This window comes from Geospiza fortis, unplaced genomic scaffold, assembly GCF_000277835.1.
Source record: "Geospiza fortis unplaced genomic scaffold, GeoFor_1.0 scaffold194, whole genome shotgun sequence".
NCBI classification, from domain to species: domain Eukaryota; kingdom Metazoa; phylum Chordata; class Aves; order Passeriformes; family Thraupidae; genus Geospiza; species Geospiza fortis.
The window spans coordinates 5,636,634-5,659,156 of NW_005054322.1; the positions used below are offsets into that span (position 1 = coordinate 5,636,634).

The 22,523-nt window shown below is 44.9% G+C and overlaps 1 protein-coding gene across 1 annotated transcript; it reads right to left on the reverse strand.

Moving 5' to 3' along the window:
* Positions 1–1,761: 1,761 nt before the first annotated feature.
* On the reverse strand, positions 1,762–22,487 carry TMEM272 (transmembrane protein 272). Its single transcript, XM_031056826.1, has 5 exons — positions 22,322–22,487; positions 18,760–18,843; positions 11,496–11,555; positions 5,146–5,228; positions 1,762–2,124 (listed from the first exon to the last, which is right to left on the reverse strand). Exons 2-5 carry the CDS (start codon positions 18,815–18,817, stop codon positions 1,762–1,764), a joined length of 564 nt encoding a protein of 187 aa, XP_030912686.1. The 5' UTR covers positions 18,818–18,843; positions 22,322–22,487.
* Between the last annotated feature and the right edge of the window lie 36 nt (positions 22,488–22,523).

Sequence of the window (22,523 nt, forward strand, 5' to 3'; positions counted from 1 at the left end):
TCCATGGATTTCTGAATGGGGCAGCCTGGCTGTGACCTGTCCTGAATGGATGCTGCAGAGCAGGGGAATGCTACACTGATGCTGCCCTCATGTCAGATTATTTCATCTTTGTCCTACCTTCTAAGATTAGTTCTCTGGAAATAAACAGTTCATAAATCTGGGGCCTGAATTAAAATCCTTGTAAACCAAATGCAGGCTTATCTATATAATAGCTGGTGAGATAAATATTCTTGTTTGAAGACAGGTGGTTCCCACAGATGTTACACTGCTTTCAGGCTCAGTCCCAGGAAGGATGGTTGAGCAGACCCTGTTCATCTGTGGCATATTGTTGAGCTCTTTTGCATATCTCACCCTTTCACAGGCATTTTATAACCCTTTTGGATTTCTCTAAAACACAAGTTTCAGCTGTGTGGGTTTTAACAGACAAAATACACAAAACACACATATTTTCCTGTGCCTTGGGCCACCCTCAAGCTCATCTAGAGGGGAGCCCCTCCATTTTGACTGCATTGACATAAGTGCATAAAAGCAAAAGCAGAAAGAGCACTTTTACACTGCATCCATCAACACATAAAAAACAATCTACCAGGACCACTTCTGGGGTTGTTCCATTACATGTCACAAAAAAAATTGTCTCTCTGCATGCTGGTGCTTTTAAAGCTGCTGCTGCTGACTGAAGCTGCTTGCATTACATCTGTCCATTAAGTACAAATTTCCATATGTACAGCACCAAGATGAACAAATCAAATGTACATTCACACCACAACCAGAGAACTGCTGTAGAGAACACATCTGCCTGAAATTCTCACATCCCCACCCAAGTCTTATTGTTGTGGTCTATATTCAAAATACCAAGGTAACATCATCAGTTTTTCTATAAACTTGATCACAATGGTTTGACAGTAATCTTTGTGTTAGTGTGGTATTGACAAATTACTGCTATAGAAAAAGTGTATCCCCTGACTGGGGAATGCTGAGCCCTGGTTGAAGCACCAATCTGACACTCAGTAGCTCAGTTTGTTCTGCCAAAGACTTGAAAAGCAGCCTTGGCTCACTTTGGATGTGTTGGATATATATGGATGTGTTCATGGTGTCTGCTTTAGCCCCAAAGTTAGATATAGATGCTTCCTAGTTCAAGTTCAGAAGAGACCCAAGGGCCATATTCAGACTGCCTTTTATACGTGCTCGTATTGCTATCACAGCTGCTTACTGGCCAGTCTGACAGTGGCCTGAATTGCTCTGTAGTGAGCATCTCAGTTACTGTCAGAGTCCACAGAGTCCATGTGCTTTGCAAAGTGGCCTGAGTACAACCCTTTGTCTCAGCTCCCTCATCTATAATCCAGGGACAATAGCAAACCTCAGCAAGACTGTGGGGAGATGTTCAGATCCCAGTGAAGAGAGCAACATGGCTACTTTTATAGGCAAAGATGTACTGTGCTATATACAACAAAAGGGGCACCTGGTTTTAGAGGAGTTTGCCATCTGCAAGAGCTTGCTCCTGGTAAAACATCCAGAGTTAAAAAATAGGATGTAAAAGTTAGCAGGGGTACACCCTGGCACCTGCAACAGCATTGTTGCATAGACTATGCTGTATTCCAGCATAGCTATTTCCAGATGGCACTGTATTTTTTAATTTCCTCTTGAAGCTGACTGCTATCACACATATATATCATACAACAAAGATGTACACAAGGGTGAATTATTGCCTGTTCTTTGTTGTACACACTTCCCCAAACATCTGGAGATTTATTTATGTAGCATTTAGTCTTCCTCAGAAGAGAATCTTTGCCTGGAAAAACAGTATATGCAGCAGCTACAGAAGATAAGGAGAAACAGAACAGTATGGCTAATAATGAGAACACCAACAGCAAAAATGTACAGGGTTTTGTCACAGTAATCCTGAGGCTGATGAAAAGGCGGGATGAAATTTGGCAGATACACAGAAAAAACCCAGTAGTTCCCAAGAATGAACCAGAGAAAGAGGAAAAGGCTGAGAGTTAGATGGACGTAGTACTTGTGAGCATTCTGCCTCCAGGGATACTCATCGTCGTCATCATCATCAATCACAACAGACTTGGAAAGCAGCTGCCTCATCCTGGTTGAGTCGTACAGCAGGAGAGTCACCTGGAGGCATTGGGGGAGAAAAGGGAATAAGTAAAGTGGCTGCAGAGAGTCTGAACACTTTCTGGCCACTGCCAGTCTTTGGGTCAAATTAAATTGGGTGTGGGAAAACAGCGTAAGAGAAAGCTAAGGAGCCATAAATGGGGCAGGTACTGCTGGAAAATAATGCAATTTTTCCTTGTAGGTTATTCACCAGTGGGGGGGTCATACACTGGAAAAAAATTGCTGATGGAAAGGCATGAGAACAGATTGCGTAGGGAGATGGCAGCAGCCCCCACACTGGAGACTTTTAAGAACAGATTACAGTAACCGCTAAATGACTTAAGTAGTGTAGTTCCTGCCTTGTAGTGGGTAGATTTTTCTCTTCTAACTCTATTTTTCCATAGTTGTAAAGTTGGATCAGTTTGTATCAAATTATAAAGCATATAGACTATGACTTAAACCTCAAAGAAATTGCTTTAGATACTTGCAATGTACTGTTGTCAAATTTTCTTCAATTAAGTGCCATTTTCCCAGATTGCCCCATTCCTGCCTTCAGTCGAAACTAGCAGAGAAATATGTGGAATAGCATGATGCCAGGTGGTTAGGAAGGGCTGGTATACAGGGAAATGCAGTAGGATTCATCAGTGTTGCCTGGATTTCTCATTTAGTCTTAGCAATACAAAGAACACACATAAATTCACTGGGGTTTTCAGTCTGTTCTCTTTCACAGAGTTATAATCCGTGCTCATTTTTCTGCTTGAAATGAAAGAGAAGAGCATCCCTCATTTTACACTCTTCTTTCTCCAGAACACTGGCCAAGGAAAACCTGTTTGGGTATATATTTTTCCTGGTTCAGATTTTATTCCATGTGCCCCATTTTCAATAGGAAAAACTTAGCAAGAGAATCCAGAGTTTTCTCTTATCCTTACTCTTCTCTGGAAAACTGTTTGTTTATATATAAATGGTTAAATATTTGTTCACAAAACCAACCATATCCAGCCCAGATATTTTCCAGCCCAGATGTTGGTACCAGTTTTTGAGAAACACAGTTTAAAGTCCGAGCACCAACATAGGCAAAAAAATTATGTTTCCACTGATGTCTCACATCCAGCTGAGCACTCAAAGCAACAGGCTTGCTCAAACTATCATCTTCTCATGTGAACATTTGTTTTACACAGACTCATGAGGCACAGAGGGGATAAACCTGCCTGGCCAGTAGCTCTGAAGTTTCTGCATGAGGTTGCCTGTGGCTGGAGCTGAAAACCGCATTTAATTCTTATGGATATTGCCTTGCCAAGCGTGATTGAAGAAATTGCTGGCAGTCGCTCGCATTGTTACTAGCTGCTGAACATACATTTATGGAGCAGCATGGCATAAATTCAACAGGCCTCTCTGGGTGCTCTAGAATGGTTCAGTTGCCTTGGTGAACAGTTACCATTGCTTTTTAAAAGACTGGAGGTGGTAAAGAAATAGAGGAGCCTACAGACTGCACAGATCTGGGCTAGAATGACTTGCTATTAGATGTTGTCCATCACAGGACAGCATCCTTTCAGACTTCATCCTGCACCCATTCTGTGACCTTTTAACTTTCAGAGTTCAAATGAGGGCACTGCTGGATGAAGTCAGTGCAGTCAGTGAACAGAACAGAGGGCAGAGATCAGACCTGCGAGAGACTTGAATTTGGCTGCAGACCAAGCGCTGAGATAAAACATGAGTGAAGCTAATCAAGTTCTGACCAAATGCACTGCCAAACTGCAAAATAAGCAGTCCTGCTGTCAACTGAAGTAAAATTCAAACCATTATTTGATGTCAGCATGAATATTAACTGATCCGTTTGCCACCTTAGTTATAGTGAGAAAAACTGACTTTTAAACCAGAAATAGCTAAGAATGAGTCAACATTTTTTATGAAAGCTTCAGTCCACTAGCCTCAAAATTGCCTTTCAGTTCTGCTCTAATCTTTTCTAAACTATTATTAAATGAACCTTTGATTATACAGATAAGTCCACTAGTGTGATTGAATGACTAAGCATTTGCCAGTAGAACTCACAACGCAGCAAATTCCTTGTAACAAGATTAAGCACTTTCTTTTTTTTTTTTCCATTTTCTTATTTACTGACCAAAGGTCCTTGGAGGGCATGATTCATATCCCAGTGATGTACTGTGGTTTTGTTGGGTTACCACTCTGAAAGAGTGCAGTGAATGCAGAGACCTGCAGAGGACGATTCTTTCCTCTTTCTTTCAGTCCTGGCAAAGAAAATGGCTAGAAATGTTGTAGTGAGGCTCTTCGTGCTCCCTAAAAGCCAGTTAACACCTTCTGCAAAGGGACTGTCAGAACAGGGTGGATCCTTTAGAGTCAATGCAGAGTTGTATAGCTTTATAGTGACCAGGGTTTATCACTGGTATGAGGGTGCCTCTACTTGTCAAACTGTCAGGCTGGGGCTCAGCAAAGATATAACTGAGCACAGTCCACTAGAAGACAGATAGCTGTGGTTAGAAAATGGTGCATCTAGATTAATAAGCCCTGCTGTGTTGCAGGGATATATTCACTTTGGAAGGAAGTGATTCTGCTGCAGTCATTTACTTCTGGCCAGGTCAGAGTGGGAGTAAATTGAACTTGTGAAGGACTGTGTACAAACACAAGTGGTTTTGTGGTACTCTCAAAGCAAGGAGAGTAACTTAGCTTTTTGTCCTGACTGTATGAAAATAATGGAGAAAGATTTGACATGCTTGGAGGATTGCTTGTGGAAAAAGGACCCCATTTACCACAGGCATCCTTGTTAAGTATCATTTCTCTCAGCAGGGATGGTAGCACAGATGCTGTGGTGCAGGAGAAAGTCACACCACAATGTGTGGGACAATGCTGAGCTCATTAGCAGCTCACTTGACTGACAGGTGCTTTTGGTGCTGGAACAAGCATAGCCTGATCCCGTAGCTCTCCAGCACTGGGTGCATGTGGCTGTGTGGAGCTATCATCATGTCTTAAGTAGCAAGTCAAAGTCAAGTCACACAAAATATTTTTCACACACAGAAGGCACATTACCTTTAAGCTGCCAATCACGCCACCCACCAACAGATATAAGGGAATCAGTGGCTGAACTGGGCAGTCTTCCAAAAACTTCATTCCTGAATGGCAAAAATGGATGTTTGTTATCTCAAGTGACCAGATATTGCAACAAGCTGTACAGTGAGAACTATAGATGCTGTAAGTGAAATGTCTTGCTTACACCCAAGACTTGTATCCTGGGTCTCTTGGAATGGGGGCTGAATTAAAAGGGGGCTGCACCTCCCACTAGAGGAGTGAGAGCCATGAACAAGCAAAAGGCAGAAGAAAGAAGAGAGAGAGCAAAGGCAAAACCAACACTGCTATTTTGTGGCAATACTAATTGCAGCCACATATAGAGGTCATTCATTTCAGCCACAGCTCTTTGTTAAATGACAGCTCTTTGTTAAATGAACCATTGACTGAGCTGGACAGGAAATTTTCATCAGCAGTAGAAAATCCACTGAAAATCAAAACTACGAAAAGAAGGAATTCTGATAAACTTCCCCCAGGATTTTCCTGCTCATTAGTTCCTATGAGTGTGGCATGTTCCTGAGTCAGATGCCTGGAAGCTTGGGAGCCAATACCCGTGGGTGCACCTGGAACTGTTTTAGCTTTCCAGGCAGCTGATAGGGAGCTGTAGAAGCTCAAGTTTCCAAGCTGTTTGGGTTGCTGGAGGATAAAAGAAATGGTTGTTATGGAGCTGAGGACCCTGGCAACCCTCAAATCTACTGCAAGAAAGAGAAAGTTGGGTAAGTTTTAGGGAAGAGTGTGTATGGATGTGTGAGGATGTTGCTGGCAGTAGAGACTGAAGCTTGTGATACAGGTCTGTGGCAGTGAAACTCATCTGTCCAAATATAGATGTCTGCAATGCAGGCATCCATATGTGAACTAGTTTTCTACACTCTGAAGTCAATAGGGAGAAATAGGCACTTGTAAAATTCAATTCATTTTTCCTGAGATAGGCATTTGAAATGGGTTGGGTGAGTTGGTCCCTGAAAGCACTTCTGTCTCTCCAGGGCTATACAAGAAATCCAGACAGCCAGCTATAGATACCTGTAAGTTAGCTGGGATGAATCCCTTGCCCAAGGCTCTTACCCAATGGCATCTTCAGAAATTTTAAACAGTTCATTACACTGTAATTTTATTGGTATTGATCCCATGCTTTAGGGCTTTGACAGATCAGTTGCACAGAGTAGAAAGGATTTTCTGTTTTCTTCTTGCTATATAAATAGTTTGCAAGGAGATATTCTGACTTTTCTTTGAATAACTGGGGTTACCTAGTTGCAGGATACCAAAAGGAATGTGCAAGTCTTATTGCTAAGCATCTCTCAGGTGAAACATCTTGCCTCCATTTTCAGAACTACACTGAATAGGAGGAATTAGGAAAGAAGTACCAGTGGGTTTTGGTTTGGTGGAGTTTTTTTGTTGTTTTGGGGGTTTTTTTTGGTTTGGTTTGGTTTTTCTTTTCTATAGCTGTAATCCTCTTTAGCTTGTCAATTTGCCCACCAAATCCACTGCTGTTGCTTGTCCATAACATTGCTCATGTCCTGAAACTCTCCTGCACTCTTTGCATGGCATAATACAGGTGCTCTGGATTGTGGTTTCTTGCTACAGGTCTGACTTTAGTCACAGGACATGGGAGAGTGTTTTGTGGTCTGCAGTTTTGTGATCCCCTGTGTGTAAGGGCTGTTGAGTCCAGTGGACTCTTCTATACTAAGCATTTATTACCAACCTTTGTATAAATGAAAAACATTGCACTTAGATGAATTTGGACTCTCTCCCCTTTCATTCTTATTACAAAGCTGTGATTTTTTTGTCCATTTTGCCACTATGTAACATTGAGACCTGATCAGACTCCCGGCTTTACAGGGGTGGGCAGCAGGGAAATTGTCACAAATTACATCAAATTCATCAGAAAGCTGCTGCCAAGGTTTCCAAAGTTCTTGGCCATCTAATGGCCTGCCACAAAAGCAGCTGGCCAGGGATCACTGGGAATATATTTCAGTTTAGGAACCTAGGCAATTTCTATTTCCAATGTGTTAACTGAGATTTCAGTTTGGGGGGGAAAAGAAGTCGAGAAAAATGCCTTTCTCTTTTTTTCTCATGCTGCTCCGATTCTCTTTCCCAGACAAATCTACTATAGAATCCTTTCATATATATATATATATATATATATAAAATTATATAACATGATATCTGTCAGTCTTGGGAAGGATTTGAGTGACAGACAGCGGCACTCTGTAGGTTTTGGGAGACTACTGCAAACAGATATAACAGCAAAAGAGTAGGTCAAAGCAGGTGATACAGTAGTAACTTTAAAAATACACCCCAAGATGTGAATAGGAAATGTGGCCCTACAGTTGACAGATGGGCACTGGTATTTGTTACAGTGAAATCAGCAAATGTGCCAATCATTTCTCACACAGCATGTATTTGGTTTATCTGGGAGCACCAAAACTAGTTGGAAAGCATCAGTGCTACCTCTTCTTTCCCACAAGCAACAACTATGTTCTCCTTTAACTGCTAGAGATGGGATATATTGACCATAAGAGATCAAAGGTCTGCTTCTACTGCAGTGCTCCCTGCAAGCCAGAGCAATCTGTGGTTCAGAGTGAAAAGCAATTGAGCCTGACCACAACACAGACCAGCACAGGAGTCCAAATGAATGAACCAAAGACCTTTGCAAGATCAGACACAGCCTGAACAGCATCCAAAGGGAAAAAAACAAGAGATGGGAGGCTTGGGAATGCAGAGGTACTTACACATTTTACCTCTTGGCTACCACAGAACAACAGTGCAGTGGGATCCAGGACATAGGGTCCAGCAAATGGAAAGAGCACTTGTGAGCAAACAGGACAATGGCTTCTCTAGGGGCACCGTTTGGGGCAGTGCTCTGGCATGGCCCATAAAGGATTGCTACCAACCAAGTGTCCTTGTAACTCATAATTACCCATGAGATGAGAGGTCAGGACAAATAAAAATCAATACATCATTGGCCTCTTTTAGCTGCTTTACTCTTCTCAGCTGAAATGGCTGAAGTACACCCACAGGAAAGGAGGGCTGCTGTACAGCAAGGCTGACCTGCTCTTTGGTGCCCACTACACAACATTATTCCTAATGGGAGGCAGAGACCTCAACATGCCAGGCCATTTTCAGTGTTCCTATGCATGGCTGCAGCTGTCATCACTTAGCACAGACCTCAGTCGAGCCCTGAGTGTGGGCCTTACACTTGGATCTAGGTGCTGCAGAGAATTTATCTCAAAGTAATTGCTTTTGGGCACCATTTTATCAGAAAGCATGTCAGCAAATCAGAGGACTGGCTGAAGGACTGGAATGCAAGGAAAGATTGTGTTAAACAACAACTGCTAAAGCACAAGACTGGTTCCCACATAAAGGCATAGAGTACGAGAATAAGTTTCAGACAATTCTCAGGAGAATTTTAGATTTGATGAATTATTTGGTGTTATGAGTGTGAGGAGTTGTACTGGGTTAAATTTGAACAGGGGGCAATTTAGGCTGCTTATTAAAAAAAACCCCATGTCATCAGCTTTCAAATGTGATTTAGCTACCCTTGGGGTATTCTGTATATAAAGGTACTCTGGACAACATACAGGAATGGATTATTGAGAGTAATCCTTCACTGTCCCGGAAACTAAAAAAAAATGTAAATAAATCTCTATATCTTTGGAGTGTTTAGTGAAAAAAGGGATCTTCTCTGCCAGTAAAAGTGAAAAAGCTGCTAAACATTCTATGGCTTAAGTGATGTCACAAGTCTGCAGCTTGGAAAATATGCTGAGTCCTTTTTATGTATCTTGAATTATACTGTGATTTACAGCATTATTGAATTTTAAGAGTGTATCATGTTAGCGTGTAATTATTACCAGGGCTGCCTGTTATTCATCTCTGAGTTTTAACAAGTATTTTATCTCCCAGTGTTCCTCTGTAGGAAGCAAGAGCCGAAATGACTGGAGGCACATCAGCAAGTTTTTTTCGGAGATCATGGTAACAGAATATTATCAGAAAATCATAGAGTTTTGCTTGGAAAATAAATATCTGCATTTTCCTTGACATTTCATTTTCCTAAAAATACCTCTGCTGATATGGAGCTGCAGGAAACCAATATCCTCTGACAACACTACATTATAGTGACATTATCTCTTAATTTCAGTAAGCTGTGGGGGAAAAAACGGCTCTGTATCTGATGCAGGAGATATCCAGAGCTCCAGGCTGATATCTTACTATAGACTTTCCGCTTCTCACTGATCTTAAAGATACTGTGAAATATTCCTGAGAAATTATATTTGTAAGTGGTCAGATTCCAGATCTGGATTCATTTCCAGAAGGCAGGATGTCAGTATGCATGGAAACCATACCACATTTTGTATTATACCTTCCCATCCCTATTTCACAGTTCAGGCATATTCAGCCTGGGGAGAAGCTAAAGCTAGCATCTTCTTAAGGGATAAATAGCAATCTTAAGTCATGGATATATATATAAGAGCAGAAGTGTTGAGATGCAGCTGTTCAGTCCATTTTGCTACTTCCAAATTGCTCCCTAATCCCTCATTAGAACTCCCTGGTTCCTAATTAGGACATCCTAATTGGAATCCCACCATAGTCATGAGTGGTACTTTGAAAGCCCCAGATTAAGGGAATAGCACCAGCCTTTGCTGAAGACAATGTGGGTTTGGATAACTATCCATGCCAATGGGCCAGGCATCCCAACTGCCTTAAAAGTCACCTCATCTCAAGGCAGACGCCTAAGAGAGGGTGTGGGAATTTCCCTTAACAGCCTGCAAGGATAACACACAGCACTCAGCGTGGCTGTGGATGCACACAGTCTGAGTCTAGGTGGGATGCAGCTTGCCCTCAGCGTCTGCATCTAGAGATCCTTTGGACCATCCTTCATGAGGAATGAGGCACCAGGTGAAGTGAACAGCTTCTCAAAGACAAGGGCTTCTCAAAGACAACAGCTCTTGAGGACTTTGAATTCAGTGATCTGGATACACCGGAAAAAGGCATTCAAAATCTACAAGACAAAAACTGATATGTCTGGTAGGGAGCAGCACTGCCAAAAACCATCTGGGCTTACAATGCATCATAAACTAAATTGGAGGAAATGGGTTGGTGCAGAGAGACCATGTTTCATTTTGAGGTGTGTTTACAGAAATCCTGCATGTTAAACAGAGGAGCTAATTACTCTGCACTGCTCATTCCTCAGGTCTCAGCTGGAGGCCTGTGTTACATCATTCTTTTATTAATAAAGAAAAATACTTACATTGCACAGAGGTCAAAGGACGGAGGCAAAAATGAAAAAAAAAAAAAAAAGCTACAGAAACAGTGACCTGTGAGGTCAGGACGAAAGAATTAGGTTTTTAAGACCTCTGGGAAAACAAAAGAGAAGATGGAGCAGGGTTATAATAGCAGCCTTCAAACAGTTCAAAGGATCTCTTGAGTAGGACAGTGACCAATATGTTTTTGTGACCACAGTGGGCAGGACAGGCTGTAATCTGTTTAATTTGCCGTAGGAAAAATTCTGGTTGGATATGGGGAAAAATATTTTGTCTTTGAGACAATAAAATGTTGAAATGGCCTCCTTGGGAAGCCATGGAATTTCCGTGAGCAAGGGCAAGTCAGACATCTGTCAGGGATGCTGTGAGCACATGGGCCTGTCTAAAAGCAGAGGTGGATTGGTGTCTCCACTGATGTTTCTTAAGTGGGGTTCACAACCCATATGGAGGATGTGAAAGGCCCAAAGGGAGCAATGAAGCATTACAGGAAAAACAAAGATCTATGTTAATGGTAAGGGAAAGGTGATGCTTAAGAGGGGCCTTATGCAGTTTAAAAAGGAATAAAATTCTGCAGCTCAAAGGATTTTCCTTTCTTAAATATTTGATCTTGAACTGCTACTCACAAATCCAGCCTTCTAGGGCAGATCAGCCAAAAACCAGGTCTGACTTTCAAAAAGGGAGAAATAGCAGCCTACAACATCTCTTTTTCCCTTCCAGCACTATGCTTCTAAAATTTTTGCAGTGTAGTTAATACAGAGGGATCCTGAGTAATGAAATCTTCTCATATGTCAGATTCTGAGCTTCCTCCCACAGACAAAGCTGGGTTTTGAGGTAAAACACACTGGAGGGTTTTTTAAGATAAACAGGGTCAGAATTCAAGTACTCCTTCATTCTTGATACAGAGTGTGGGCTGAGATTCTGTCTGAAGCTAAAGTACCAAGACAGGGGTTTAACAGTTGGAAACCCTGAATTTTCCAGTTCCTTTCTTCCACCAGATATGTTAACCTGCCACAGAGTGCCAGGAAGTTTCTATTTTCAATTTAGTTGGCAACTTACCTATAAAAGTCATGGACAGTGGTAAGGCAAGGAAAGCGAGGAGACCAAATATAAAGCATGCTGTGAAGGAGAAAAGAAAGACACTGTTATTTGGGCTAGTTCAAGTTTAGAGGCCAGCATTTCCATCCAGCTCTTTACAGATGCTCTGTAAATCCACACAATTGTGTAGGAAGAAATACAGTGCACTTGATGGGGTGGGAATATCACCTGTGAGGTGCAGCATTTGCAGTGATGAGACCAGTACATGTTTTATCACTTCCAGGATGCAGTGAGAGACACAAACTGCTTTTGAAGGTACTGCTTGCAGCTTGTCTTAATCCAAGGGCAAGGAGTCATCCACTGCTGCCTTATCCTGCATCCTTTTCAGAGGCACTGCCAGGCGACTGTGCAGTAACAAGTAATTCTGCATCAGCTAATCCATGGCAACTGATGAGCCGTATCTGTTTGCTAAGCAAATAGCAGCTTTAATGCCATTCCACTTACTTTTCACTGATAGCTAAATAAACTGTCTTTATCACAGATGTGAATAGTTTCAGGCTGGTCTAACTCCCTGGCCCAGCTTAGCTCACGAGCACAAAGGCAGCAGCCCTGCTGCAAGGAGTGGGATTTGTCATTGGGCTAGATCAGTTTAAGCTGTGTGGAAGGATGCTCTAAGGGGTGCACACAGACTCTCCCTGCAGGTGAATGGATCTGAGGGGCTTACTGACTCCCTAGAGAGTTGCTGGTGTATCTGAGCCCTGGTGTTTCCCCTGCACAGCCAGGTGCTGCAGAGGATGAGTGCTTACCTTCCTGGTGGGTGAGGGACACTAGTGTCTAGAACAGTGTGAGCAGCCTGTCTCACAAGAGCTGTCCCCTCTGTGACTAATCATGAACACTTGGCAACATTAAAGTGAAAGGCTGCCCTGCCAAATAAGAGTGAAATATAATGAGGACATTCTGTGACAAGTGTCCCTTCAGAGCCCTCCCAGAAATGGCTCAGGCTGCAAGCGGGTACCTGAGGGTGCCAAAGTGCAGGTGGGCATAGATTGCAGAAGGGCCGAGAAGAGCATGGATAAGAAAAGGAGTAGGACATCTCCTTGGAGGCTTATGAAAGAAATCTTGGAGCAAGTATTTGGATTTGGCTTGGGGCCAGCCCTTTCCCCAGGTAAACTGCGTCCTGCAGTTCCCCATGCCAGAGAACTGCAACCTCTGCAAGGTGCACGGTGTCCCCCTGGCCGTGCAGGAGCAGGGACACTGCCAGCACCCTGCAGACAGTGCCACTCTGGAAAATTCTGCAGCACTGCCAAAATACCACCCTCAGGCTGCCTTAGAGAAAAAGGGCAGCATCACCGCCTCTGTTTTCCAGAAGGAGAAACAGAGAGGACATAGGAGCAGCATCAAAATTCAGAGCAGATCCACCAGGCTTTCTGACTCGCAGACACTTTTCATGGGAACACACCATCCCCCACATGCTGCTCGTGTTTTCTCCACAGAGAACCAGGATCTTACTTAAGCCCTTAAGAGACATCTTTCTCAGAAGTAGCATGTTTGTTATCTCCATGAACTGGGGGAGACTGAGGGTATTTTGAGCCAAAGAAAGCACTTCTGTTCCTTTGTGCCACCCCCTCCTCCTTTCCCTGTCTGCCTGTCTCCTCCCCCCCACCCTCCCTCTCTCTCATTTTTGCTCAGACTCCTATCTCTTGAGTACTGCATAATACAGAAATTCTTCCTCTGCTTGAATAGTGTCCTACACTTGACTAAGCTCTTTCAGCTACTGACAGCCTCTCATTAGAACAACTCAGCCTAGAGCCTCCCTTTTCACCACATGCCACATTTTGTGCTAGCTCCTCTTGCCGTTATCTAGACTGTTCTTTCATATCAAGAAGTGATGGTATTGTAAATAAGTTGGGCTTCCAACATCATTTCTGGGCAAACAGTGCCCACAGGCTGGGCAACTCATTTATCTGGTGCCCAAAGGGGTGCTGCTCAGGTCTGCAGGCATTGCACCGACTGCCTGGTGTGGCCGCAAGTGCTGTCACCGCAGCGCAGCCCTCGGAGCGACGTCACCCCTCTGCCTGTGGTTTCGCAGCTGCCTCCTATCCCTGTTCCTGCTGCAAGGGAAGTGCTCAAGAGCCCGGGAGGAGGAGGAGGACGAGGAGGAGAAGGCATCATGCCATTTGTTAGTTGTGCAGCGCCTGTTCTGCCTGACCCCGGGGAGGGATGCTGCAGTAAGCTGTGGAAAAAGCTCAGGGGGCTCATGTGCATGCGAGGCTGCACATCTGGCACACAGGTGTCCGTGCTTGCTGGTGTCTGACATCTGCCCAGCAGCCCGCTTTTGGAGGGGAGAAGTGGGAGGTAGAGACCACTCGAAGCTCAAGAGAAAGAGATAATGGTTCATTAATTCCGCTCCCAAAGCAGGCACTGGGAATGTATTTACTCATTATCTCCCCATTCAGCTAACAGCCTCTTCGGTCTCGAATTGGAGGGGCAGATGCATAGTCTGGGAAGGCTTCCAGATCCATGTTTAACAAAGTGAGACTCTTCAACAATTGCCTACACAACTGGCAGGGCTCTGCAGCCACTCTCAGTGTCGCTAGCAGCGCTGAAGACTGATTTTCCCGGAGTGTGTGGGGGTTTCACAGGAATGCTGCTCAGCCGGGATACACGCCTTCTCTGCCCGGGTTTGTCTGGGCTCTGCTGCCCCGTTCTGGTCCGAAGACAAATTGCTTCAGAGAGTGGTACTTGCCGCAGGGTAGCCCGGCTCAGCAGAGAGGACGCTGCTCTGCAGGCAGGTCCTACGTGTGGGGCTTGTGGTGTTTTTGTGTCGGCGATATCGCCTCACAGCCTGGTCAGAGGAGACCCTGGCCCCATTCCTGGAATAAGTAGCAAGAAAGGGCTGGTAGTCTCTAAAAACACAGCACAACCAGGGAAGTATTTCCAGGCATGCCTCGGAAGGGTATCTGGTATTCCATGAAGCTGGTGCCTGGGCATCAGGCAGGAAACCTCACTGCTCTGTACCAGCAGGGCAGCTCCTGGTAAAGTCTGGCTGTGGGATCCTAACATGCTGGGAAATGGATGGAGGGAAGAGCCCGTGTCTGGGATCACACCAGAGGAAGAAGAGAGCCGGTGGCTGAATAGCTTGCACGTTCCTTGAAATCTGTGCTCACAAAAATTAGATCAGTGGGTGCAGGTTTTGTGTCTCCTGCCCAGCAGTACAGTCAGCCGATACAAATCTGCTGTTTGGCTGAATTCCTCTTGCCAGGATTTCCCCACAGAAGCAAAAATGCTTGAGATCACTGTTGACATTTTGGCTGTATGTCATGGTCTCTCTTCTGCCTGATGCCTGAGCCTTTGCATCTTCCACAGGCATGCCCCTGCACTGCAGCTCTCCTCCCAGGCCTCTGCCACTCCCTTGTTGTGCCTGGCCTCAGGACACACAGCCTGTTGCCCTCTGGCATTTGCTTGGGATATGGAGGCAGTATTGGAAGTGACACCAATTCACCCGTGAGCTCCTCAGACTTTATTTTGCTGCCACAAGTTTTCCAAGCACTTGAAAATTACAGATCAGCTCAGGCTGTCCCTATTTACTTTGAGGAGAGAGAAAAATTTCTTTTCAGGTAAGAGTCTTCACAAGATTTTCAGAAGCTATTTATGAATATAAATCTCAATCTACCTACTCTCCTCTGTAGTATGCTGATACAGCTCTAGTGCAAGCTGCTCAGTAGAATGACAAGCTCTCTGATAATAAATACAGTAATAAATGAAGTGTTGGTTACATTGCCATCACTCCTAGGTGCTATTTGTTCTGTAGTCTGTCAGGCTCTGGATAAAAAAGATTTTTTTTTTTTTTACATGAGATACTACCAGCTTCCAAACAAAGTCTGCAGTTACCCCAGGATTTATCTGCATGAACAAGCTGAGGAGCAAAACTCTGTGTGAAAATATGCCAAAGCATGCCCTTTGGACAACACCCTGTGGGAATGCTGCTCTGAAGGGGCCTGACTCCCAGCAGTCTGGGTGTTAGGAAATTTGGGTCAAATTCACTTGGCAGGGCCCCATGGCTGCTGGTGCCCTGAGGCAGGCGCAGATGGCAATGCAGTAGCTCAGCAAGCAGTGTCACAGTGCGCTGCACTGCAGCATGGGTGCTGTAACAGGCTGGAGTGCAGGTGGGGAGCAGGTATTTTCATCCATGTTTTATTCCTGCATGGCATCTGCAGGCATCCCCTGCAGTGCTGATAGGCACTTGGAGAAAAGAAAGAATGCAGCCTGTGAGGGTGTTGTGGTGGCAGAGAAAGTCTCGATGGATCTTTCTGAGGAACCGGCCCCAGTAAGATTGTGTTTTACAGACCAGGCATGAGTCTGCCCGTGATTTTGGTAGCTGTGATTACTGGCTGTCATTCTGTGCTTTCAAGTCACAGGAAAATGTCTCTATCTCAGATGGGGTATGCAGAAAAGACTTGGATGAAGTAACATGAAGGAAAGGAATTAAATCTGTTCAGCTTGGACGGCCACCACCAAATAAGAAAATAACAGGAAGGTTTGAGCACTCAAAACCAGACCTGTGAGTGATCCAAAGAGTAGAGACATGAGATATCCTTGAGCAAAACCAAAGACTGCTCTGTTCATGAGGCTAAATGCCATAGCAAGGAGATATATTGATGGATTAGTCTCTGGGGATGAATGGCAGGAATCCCATCCCTGGCATGATTTAATCCCTTGACCAGACTAGATACTCAGAAGCTGGAGGATTGAGGGTAAGGAACAGCCATTCCCATGGAGGCCTCTAGTTCCTCCAAAAGGAAAAAAAACACCATTTGAGGCAGGGGAAGTGTGAGGAAACTGACCAAATCCTAGCTCAGCTCTTTGCTGTGTTCCACCCCTCTCTGCTTTGGCAGGGTTGAATTACTGCAATATAGAACTTTGGTACCCAGATATCAGCATCACATCACCCAAAATTTATGTCCTAGGTATAGGTGCCTTGGGGGTTAAGCAATATTGCAGAGTGTCTAGCCTGGATTTTATATTATGCCACTGGATACTGAACTACAGTTACACCATGGTCTAAATTCTGGATTTGGCCCCTTGTGAATAATTTCCAGAAGCAGTTTTATAACAATATTTAGGCATTTCATATAGAGCTATTCAGTTTGCTTTGCAGTAGACCCAGGGTAGTGGATTAGGCTTTTTTTATTTTGGTCAGTAAATTGAAGACTGAACTTAAATTGCTACACTGAGAATGAAAAGATGCTCCACAGGTGGGTTCTTGGAGCTCTTGGGAGTTATTTCAATAGCAGGAGACCAAAGGTACAAATGTGGATTTTGCTGAAAAGGTCTTTGAAAAATAAATACAGGATGATGAGGAAAAGTGAAATTAAGCATCACTGCATTTCATGAGGGCTTGCATTTTAATGAACATAACATCAATTTTGGATGCACTAGCTGATCCACAGCTAAAGCTGAGCTTATTTTGAACTTGAGCATGATAAGAACCTGAAGATACTTTTCTGGAGTGGTATTTCTGAGTTCCTCACACATGGGTAACTTTTCAGGTACCCAAGAGGGTACTTCTGGTGTAGAAGAGCATAGGTGAGATCAGAACTAATCCATATCTTTAAAAAAAAATTCTAAAGGATTAATTATTTTCTCTCTCATTATTGAAGTTCGAGTGGTAATTTAATAACAGGGAATGGTAACATTTTGCTTGTTGACACTAGGAACAAAAAATCAGAGAAAATACCACTTTTGACATTTTAAATTGTGGTATTCACCAGTGAATCCAGATCCTCCCTGCATGTCCTTTCTGCAGGATGTGAGGGATCCCACAGGGACCAGTTGGGTCCCAATTCCACTCCCAGGCACTTGTCAGGGTGTAATGAGGGTGTACCCCTTGGGCTCTGTACCCCTTGTTTTCCATTACCCCTTGTTTTCCAAGGGCTCTGTACCCCTTGTTTTCCATTACTCCTCTGCCCTCTTTTCCCCTAGGGCAGTGATGAGCATGAAAAAGTAGGCCAGAAAATATCCTCTCCTTCTCTACCTGTGCCAGGTTTCTGCAGGGAGGCCTGGATTGAGCTTTCTGTCCCTTTGGCCTGATTTTCTCTGCCAGGTTGTAAGACAGCAAGGAGTTGAGGGGTTTAATCATTAATAAAAGTTCATTCCGATCTTTGAGAGCCTTTCAGGCAAAGCAAAGATGAGGAATATAGAAGACTCCAAGGTAACACCCTAGACTGGCAAATGGAGCAATTAGTGTGGGTAAAGTATGAGTTATGATGAGTGGTCAAGGGGTTTGCTGCTTCTTGTATTTGAGTGGAATTAGAAATTGCTACTACCTAGAATTGAAAGCAAAAGGCACTTGCAACTCAGATTGCAAAGGAGATGCAGTCAGCAGGAGTAAGCTGCTTTAAAACCCATGGATTTTAACCTCCTGCTGAGGAGACTGCTTCCCTGATCTTACAAAACTCCACCTCTGAAGTGTATCTCTCCTGTGCCTCTGTGCAGCTTGCACAGCCTCAGCCCAGGTCAGCTTTCTGCTGCGCTGCTGCTGAGAGCAAGAACCAGCCTGTTCAACCAGCTGTCAGCTCATTACAGCCCTCTGTGTCCTCCACCCTGGGTGGGGAGAACCAGTTGCTTTAAAACCTGAGCAAGCCCAGGCTGTCATGCAACAACCTCTGTCCAGATAATTGATGTTTCCAAGCCCCAGGAAGGGGCTGCTTATGGGGGATACCCCCCCCTAGATGGCCCTTGTGCCAGGGAGCCGGCAGGCAGAGGGAAGAGTAACCTGTCCCAGATCTCACTGGGTGACAGGGGGAATATCCCTGACCCTATTCCATCCCCAGACTTGTGTCCCTGTGCCATCACACAGGCTGGCAGCAGTTTTGCTTGGTGGGAATCACTCCTAGGAGTTTGTTCCCAGGCTGGCTATGCTGCTCTTCACGAGGTGATTTTCCCTGTGGATGCTTCTGCTGCACTATGTGTAAGGTAACACTTCAGAGAGGAGGCTAACACATTATTTTGCTTAGGCTGTCTGTTGCTGCCCATATTTAGGTACATGGTGATATTTTTTGAAATTTTGTGCTGGTTGCTATACTTCAAATACTGCAACAGGCAGCTGCTGTTAGGGTAGAGTTACTATTGCACACTCCATCAGTACCCAAAATTATCTAGGAAAGGAAACTTCAGTGAAAGATTCAGGTGGGACTTGGTACCATTGTGATTCCTTTATATACTTGGCTTAGCAACAGCAGGGCTGCTTAAATACATAAGGCAATGGCTATCAGAACTGCCTTACCATTGCTGGCAATTTTAGATATGCACCGGTGGCAGGCTTTCTCCAGGCCAGCAGCCATGGTGGGTAGTGAGCCTTCTGTGGTGCCTGTGGAGACAGAGGAATTAATGTGGCTATGAGAAGTGTCTTTACCTTACCAAATACCTTGACTCAGAGTACCCTCACACATGCTGGCAGGCTTTCATTACCCTCAAAAACCCCAAGCACGCACAAACCCAGCCAGCAGCGTGGCATACCCAGAGGCAGGTATGCCCTCCAGCAGCCCCAGGCTTGCCTGCTGGTGATGATGCTCGAGCCCTGGGGTCACAGGGAAGCTGGGGGAGAAGTGTTAATGCTATCTTCCCGAAAGCTGTGAAAGGTTCTGTCTTCACCTTGATTGGGTCTTGGGCAGAACGAAGTATTTAACTCTTACGAGAAAACCCGGGGAAACAGGTGGGGTTTGGTACACAAATCTCAGCAAGAGCTGACTAGTGAGCAAAAATGAATTAAAGAAAAAAAGGAAGAGAGAAGATAAAAAGAGTTTTAAGGTCAAGGAGGATTCTGAAGAAGAATATGGAATAAAAATTGCAAACCACAGGGAGCCCAGAACAACATGCCTTTGACAGAAAAGTAGCTGGATTAGAAAGTAGCTCCTTGTAAAGAAGAATTTTACAAGGTGGGGTGAGGGATGAGCAAGCAGCCAGGCATCCAAGCTCTGGCCTCAGACAACACCAGACATTTAAGTAGCATTCCACATCAATGGGAATGTGGAAAGCTCACACACACACACACACACACACACACACACACTCCAAGCCTCAGCTTCTGGCCAGAGTCACCACAAGCCTGCCACCACCCGCAGCTGTGTGACAGAGGAAGGTGTGTGTGGAGGAGGCCAGGATAAGGGAATCTGCATTCCTGTACCTACCTCAAAATAGCCCCTAGATTTCTTAATGGTTAGAGAGCAGTATTTTAAGCTTAGTCTCACTGTTCTAAGTTGCCATGAGATCCCCCCTAGGGCTTTCTTGTGCAATGCTGTGTCCAGCTTGGCCCAGAGCCTACTAGGGACCACGGGCTCCCAGGCATGTACTGAAGATAAAGACAGACTTGTTCAACCAGCTGATCCGTGGCCATACCCCTCTCCAAAGTCTGTCCAAGCCCTACTAGTCATGGCTGAGCAGAGGAGGCTGTCTCCAACCCCAGACAGGACCCTCTGCTGCCATGGGAAGGGGACGGGGTTTGCTCCTTGAACAATGGCATTGCAGATTCTGTTTCCTGGCAGTTAATAGAGGCAGGTGTAGTTTTACCTGTGGGTGAATGACCAAGCAAGAGTCAGGGACTGAGGCATTCACAGGCACCCCACCAGATCAGTAACCCTCGCAGGCAGCAGGCAGCCACCAATGTACACATCCAGGTTTCTAGTGTGCCTGATCTCATCAGATGTCTCATGGAATTTAGCTCTCCTTTTCCAGCCCTCATTTTCATATCCCAGAGGACATCTCCTTCAGTACTGAACGATGGACTGGAATGGAAATTACATATGAGTGCCTGACCTCTGGTGAGTGCATGTGTCTCTTACCAGCCACCAAACCTTCTTCAGCAGAGCAAATACTGTGCCTATGGGCTGCAACTATAGATGAGCATTTCAAGGAAAAAATAAGCACTGTTGCATGCTCAGGGAAAACAGACAGGAGGAAGGGAAACTGGTACTTTTCCCAACCAAATGACATATTAACTTTAAAGCTTTCAGTGCAGGTTTGTTTCTAGAAGATGAACAAACAGGCATTCATTTTGCATCTGGCAATGTCTGCTGACAAAGATGCTCTAAATTGTGCATAGATAGGGAGTATTAGTCATTATGTAAATGTTTATTACTAAAATTACTTTTATAGCAGTAATTCTTACAGAAACAATCAATCCAATGCCATATTAAAAATCAGTTAAATATCAAATTATCTTAAGCAGAATTTATTGTGGCTGGGAATGCTGGTTTTCCATAAGCAGAGGGTAAACCAGACGTTTTTTGTCTTTATTTACTGGTCTTTTACACTAAAAGAAAAAGATAAACTGAAGGAGGACTCTGTATCTGGAAGCATGTCACCATCTAGTGACAGAGCCCAGAAGTGACCGTGATTCAGAGCTCTGTGTGTGCTGTTCCAACAGGTGAGACAAAGAAATCAATTTCACGATGGCTGTGCACAAAGCCTGTTCACACAAGAACACAACACACATAACTACCAGGTAATGGTTTCAGTCCTTGCTCAGATGTTGTCTTGGACTTCTCCAGGACTGACAAATCCCTCAGAGAACTCATTCCATTTGCCAGATAAAGAGGTGTTTCCCCTTTCCCCTACACCTTTGGTGATTCTGCAGAAGCTGCTGTGGGTGTTCAGCATGAATTATTTTCTTTTGTGCCAGTGCATGAGGGTGCTAAAGTGCAATTCAGCAGCCAGGCAGCTGCAAAATTGTTTTGTTTCACAGCTGAAACTGAGAAATTGTCACTGAAACTCACAGGAAACTAAAATTGGCACAGCACAAAGACTGGTGGCATACAAGGGCAGGAAGGTGTCCTGCCCCAGCGTACCTGCTCCCAGTTTGATAGTGAGTTGGGAAAGTCATACGAAAAACATAAAACTCAGCCAGGGAAAAAAGTTCAAGACCAAAGCCAACTTCTGGACCTCCTCCCATCAGTCCTTCCCTGGGTTTTGTTTCCTCAGTGGAAAGGAACCTGCCCTTGGGTTAGAAGGACCAGCAAGCAGTGGGGACAAGTCTCTGAACCCCTTGCAGGAGGCTGGAGCCATTCCATACGGCTGCTTTTTAGGGTGGCAGCTTGCAGCTGAGCCACACTAGAGTCACAGCACCCCTGTGCCTCTCCCAGGCTGTCTGATACTCCTCACTGAGTGCCCTCACTGCCGGGTTTGCCCACCCAGAACACATACCATGTCTCACATTTCTGCCACCTGTTGTAACTCAGTTCCTTGTCACTTACAGGCAGCAGTGATAAATGTGTGTAGCACAGACCATCCAGCTTGTTTCCTTTGTAATTTCAGCTAGTTTTAGCTTTAAACTATTTTTCTGGTCATTATTCTCATCCTAAATGTTTAGCTAATAGGAATCAAAAGAGGGTGAGTACTGACTGGTGCATGCCTGACCTACAGCAAGCCAAAAGACAACTTCAGGCTGGCCCCACCATGTGTTAGTCCAAACAAGAGCCATGTCCATCCACAATAGATGGACACTATGGTGTTCAGACTTTTCAAATTGAGCTCTTCTCTCTCCCAGATGCAGGTGCCCCACTCTGTGCTGGTGGACACAGCAGGCAGGATTGGTGGGGCTTCCTAAGATCCCAGTTCCCACTTGATGGCTTCTGACTGCCAGGGGATCCCTGCTGGGACACAGGAGGTGTACATGGGCCAGCAACCCCCTCTGGACCAAGGGCTCTTCTCTAAGGTCTGCTAGAGGGAACAATTGTTTTTTCTTTTTCTGAAATATTCCGAGCAAAGTCCTCTTCCAGATCCGGTTTCCTAACAAACCACAAAGCCCCATGCTGGCTTTCATTGTCCAGGTCCCAGCAAACCCCTCTTACCTGAGACTGCAGTGGGTGCCAAATCCGTTCACCTGCGCGTGTGGGAGATGGGGCAGAGGAACAGCAAATCCAGCCTTCGGTGGGAGCCAACTGGTAGAACCCTCTCTGCTGGGACCCCGGAGCTCTGCCCGGCTCCCTGGGACTCTGCCTGTGGGCGGTGAGGCACGGAGGGGGCTGCTGCCTTTTAATCCTGCTGGCCTCC